The 4,224-nt window shown below is 56.4% G+C and overlaps 1 protein-coding gene across 1 annotated transcript in view; it reads right to left on the bottom strand.

Moving 5' to 3' along the window:
* Window positions 1-2,709: 2,709 nt before the first annotated feature.
* Window positions 2,710-4,224, bottom strand: part of Gbx2 (gastrulation brain homeobox 2) — a 2,453-nt gene continuing 938 nt past the window's right edge. Inside the window, exons 2-3 of the mRNA XM_048807995.1 lie at window positions 4,028-4,101; window positions 2,710-3,891 (exon numbers count right to left, since the gene is read on the bottom strand). Coding sequence (XP_048663952.1) covers window positions 3,368-3,891; window positions 4,028-4,101 — 598 coding nt within the window. The 3' untranslated portion in view covers window positions 2,710-3,367. The remainder of the gene's footprint in view (window positions 3,892-4,027; window positions 4,102-4,224) is intronic.

The raw sequence follows: 4,224 nt of genomic DNA on the forward strand, positions 1-4,224 counted from the left end.
GGCTCCAGCTTTTCAAAGTACCCTCGGTTTTCCAAAGGGCTGGAGGTGCCTGGCTCTCTGAGAGCAAGGGCTCCCGGGGAATGAGGACTGGGGGTACAGGGTCAGATGGCTGTTCCTGTGGCCCCCTTGGGCCTCTGCTTAGGTCAAAGGACCCAGGCTGCAGGCAGCCCCAGGCATCCCACCGCACAGCTGGGGGCGCAGGTCCACTGTGCTCTCAAGCGTAATTATTTGATCTGCAGATGTAAGTGGAATTTATTGTAACAACAAATATAGTGATGTCAAAACCCAACCTTGGATTAAAGCCGGCAGCCAAAAGGGAAGTGTATTAATTTCCAACAGCATCTCAGGCCAGAGCCTATTAGAACAAGCTATTCTTCAGGCCCCCCCATCAGAATTAATCATTGGGAGTTAATTTGAAGCTCAGACAAGTTGCTGTTAATTTAGTGCAGGGAGGACGGGATGGAATAAAAAGCTGAGGTGCTGGCCGAGCCTCGTGGGTCTCATTAATCAGCCAGCTGAGACGGCCTGGCTTGATTACAATTTGCAAAAAAATTCATTAGGGCCCGGGCGATTGACAATTTTTCTCTCTGCCTGTGATGTGACTCATTAGGCAGCCAAATGAAAGCCATGATGACGGCCATGATGACAGCGGCCATCAAGCGCCGCTTGTTTATCTTCCTCCCCTCGGCCTGTCTCCAGGGCCTCTGACTGGCGCTGGGCTCTCTGGGCTTTTGGTGCTCAGGGGGTGGGAGGGAGGAAACTGTGTCCTAAAAGGGCAGGAGGGCCTAGGATGACTCCAAGGCTGTCCCCTCCTGGTGCTTCCAAAGTGTGAGGAGTGTGGCTGGGGATGGCTGGGAAGCTTGGGTCCTGGGATGGGGTACCTGAAGGCCATCTCCTTCTCCTAGGGAGCTTCACTTTACCGTGGGGTGTGTAACCAAGGTGGCCGCCGCCCATCTTTACCTTGGGCTTTTGGAGAAGGCCAAGTAGGGTTTACAGGGTACAGTGGAAGGGCATTTGGGGGCACTCTAGGATCTGCAGGGAATGCTGGACTTTCAATGTCCAGGATTTCTCTTTCAGAACCCGAGTGTCACTGGGGCAGGAGTCCTCATGTTCCTCTTGTCCTCGGGCTGCATTCTGCCACCACTAGCCATAGTCCCCTCGGGGCGCATAGGCGGCCCAAGGATATACTGCCCAAGAAGTCCAGGTGTATGTATATAGGGGGAGGAGAGGACAGCGTCTCTGCGAGTCTCAAATATCGCAGTACCAGCGGGCGGCCAGTGGAGACCTGCCCTGAACAATAGCGCCCAGGAGCAGCTGGGCCTTGTGGACCAGGCGCTGGGGCCCGGCGCGCCCGCCGGTGCTGTCCCTCTTCCCTTAGGCGGGAGCTGCCGCAGTTCTCCACACCTCAGCCGGCTGGGGCCCTCGGAGGACCGGCCGCTCGGATTTACTGTGCTCAAAACCAAGCCCGGGCCATTTTCCGCCACCGGAAGTGTTCGGAACGCGGCGGGAAACCGTGACTCCGTCGCTCCAGGCTTTCACTCGGCGCCTGAAGTTCGGGCGGCGGCCTCGGTCCCCCGACCGGTGACGGGTTGTGAGCCATATAAATTAAGTCAATATTCGTATTGACCCTTGTCGCTGTGTCTTGGGCCGAGAAGGAGCAAGTGCGGCGCCGCGGCTCTGCAGCCAGCTCCCCGGGCTCCCTTCCCTTCATTTGGGAGGCTGAGCTGGCGAAGCCACCGGCTTCTCTTGCTGTGGGCCGGTGGTTTGGTGGCGGGAAGAGCTCTGGCATCACGACCACACTCACGCGCGCTCTCCACGTTTCCGGGACACCCGGGGCCTGTCCATCCCAGCCTCTCGAGGGCCTGGTGGCGCTGGTTCCGCGAAGAGTCTCGGGTGTGAAAGGGGGCCGGGGCGCTGGCGGGGCTCGGGGCGGGGAGCAGTGGGCTCGGGGGCCGGGCACGCCCCGCCCGCGCCCTGCTGGCCGCCCCACCCAGGCGGGTAGGCGCCCGGCCCTCAGGCCCTGGCGGACGGTCCCCAACTCTCCGCGCTCCTCTCCTCTCCCCTTCTGTAGTACTGACTGCCCCGCGCCGCGGGGTGGGGCGGTGGTCCGGGCCCGCCCCTCCGACCCCGCCCGGAGGGGGAGGTTCCCGGCCCGCCCGAGCTCACCGCCCGCCTCCGCCTCCGAGCCGAGCGCTGCCGGGAAGCGGCTTGGCTTGCTGGGTTCCTGCTCCTGTCGGAAGATAACGCCTGAAGACTGATTTATGGACCTTCGGCGCTGCTGGCGAGCAAGCACCGCTGCTTTTCGGGACCAGGATGTTTAAGGAAACGTGTTTCTTCCCTGGCTGTAGTCGATTTAGAGCACCCGCAGTTTGTGCAAATCCACCATCACCCACACTCGCGTTCCCTCTTCTAGGCACCCTCGCCTCTGGCTCCCTAGGTATTGATTAGGCTGGGCAGAAGAGGACATGCTAAATATCTAAGGTGGAATTGGGTTTTCTGAAATTCATAATCCTATTGGAGCTCTTGCCCTCCATTTCAAGACCTGGTAGGGTGCTGCATGAATCATGCCCACAGGCCTTAGGACAGCTGGACCTGGGAGTTTATCCAGTAAGGGCCCCAGACCAGTTGCTCGGCCACACCCTTGCAGAGAGCCCTTGGAACAAATTCTGGACACATTTATGAGGCCCAAGGATTGATTTTTTTCCTTGTTCCTTTTTATTATTCACAAGACTGAGATTGTTTAAATGTCATAACTTATAAGAAAATAAACTACATTGAAATAAATTAAACACAACGGAGACGCGCTTCAGACATGGCTCAGATAGGATAAGCAACCCCAAGAAAGAAAGCCAGGCAAAGCAAAGCAAAGGAAAGCAAAGCAAATTCCAGGCTGCCCAATACTCTCTGCTTTGCGGTCAACTTAAAAAGCCAGAATAGAAACAAAAATAAGTTTAAGCCCCAGTGTTTGTTCTTGTGTTTCATGTTTACCTTTGGAAAAGTATGGAAAGATGGCTGCTAAGCACGGCAGGTTACAGCAGAGGGTTTGGTTTCTTCTGGAATGTGAGTGGAGAATATTACTAGGTAATTTGGTCCTATAACTTTCAAAATACTGCAGCTGAGATCCAGTCTATATAGATATCTATGTACAAAGTAGGATAGTATAATAAATATTTAGTGTATCTTCAGGTGTGGCTGTAGCCCCTTCAAAAGCAGTCTTTTAAGCCTGTTTAATGGATATATTCTCGATTTGCTTGGGATGTCCACGTCTGGGAAGATTTTGAGTTTCGCTTCACACACACAGTGGAGTCCACCATGGGTTCCCTCGGGTGCTGGGTCTTCTCCAAGGCTGCCAGCGGTGGCTGGGCCCTCAGGGTCGGGCCTGCTCCAGCTGCTGATGCTGACTTCTAATAGCGAATCTGCTGACATGGACAGGGATGGGGACGACAATCTTGGGGTTCCTGGAGGGCTCCCCCGTCTTGGAGTTAGCATTGCCCGCCTTCACCCGTTTCCACTTGGCTCTGCGGTTCTGGAACCAGATTTTCACCTGCACCTCGCTGAGTTTGAGGGCGTGGGCGATCTGCGAACGCTCCGTCAGGGAGAGGTACTTTTTGCAGTGAAACTCCTTCTCCAGCTCCAGCAGCTGCTCGCTGGTGAAGGCAGTCCGCCTCCGCCGGTTCTTGCCCGTGGACGTGGTGCTGCCTGCCGCACTGCCGCTTGGCGGGGTCTCCTCCAGTGCGTGGCCTGGGTCTTCCTCCTTGTGAGCGGCCTGGCCAGTCAGATTGTCATCCGAGCTGTAGTCCACATCGCTCTCCAGCGAGAAGCTCTCTTCCTTGCCCTTCGGGTCATCTTCCACCTTTGACTCGTCTTTCCCTTGCCCTCGGACAGCCCCGACTGAAAGCAAAACCAAACGGCGTTTTATTACATTTCGCACACTGGCCTTCCTTTCCCCTTCCCACCGTCACTTGGGCATCCCCCACCCCTTTGCGGATTGTCTTTCTATGACATTAACACATTGTGATTTCCTGGCCTTTGAGGAGTAGAGAAGGAGGGGGGAGCGTGAGAAAGCTCAAAGGAGAGGAGGAGACAGCATAGGCGACGGCCCTTTGCCCAGAACCATCACTCAAGGGGCCGCCAGTCTCCTGCACACACTGCCAGCCTCGGTCAGCTTAAGGAGAGTAGCAGGGCGCATGAGGCCCAAGAGAGGGTCCCCTTTGTCCGGGGGGG

This window comes from Marmota marmota, unplaced genomic scaffold (genome assembly GCF_001458135.2).
Source record: "Marmota marmota marmota unplaced genomic scaffold, marMar, whole genome shotgun sequence".
In the NCBI taxonomy this organism is placed as follows: domain Eukaryota; kingdom Metazoa; phylum Chordata; class Mammalia; order Rodentia; family Sciuridae; genus Marmota; species Marmota marmota.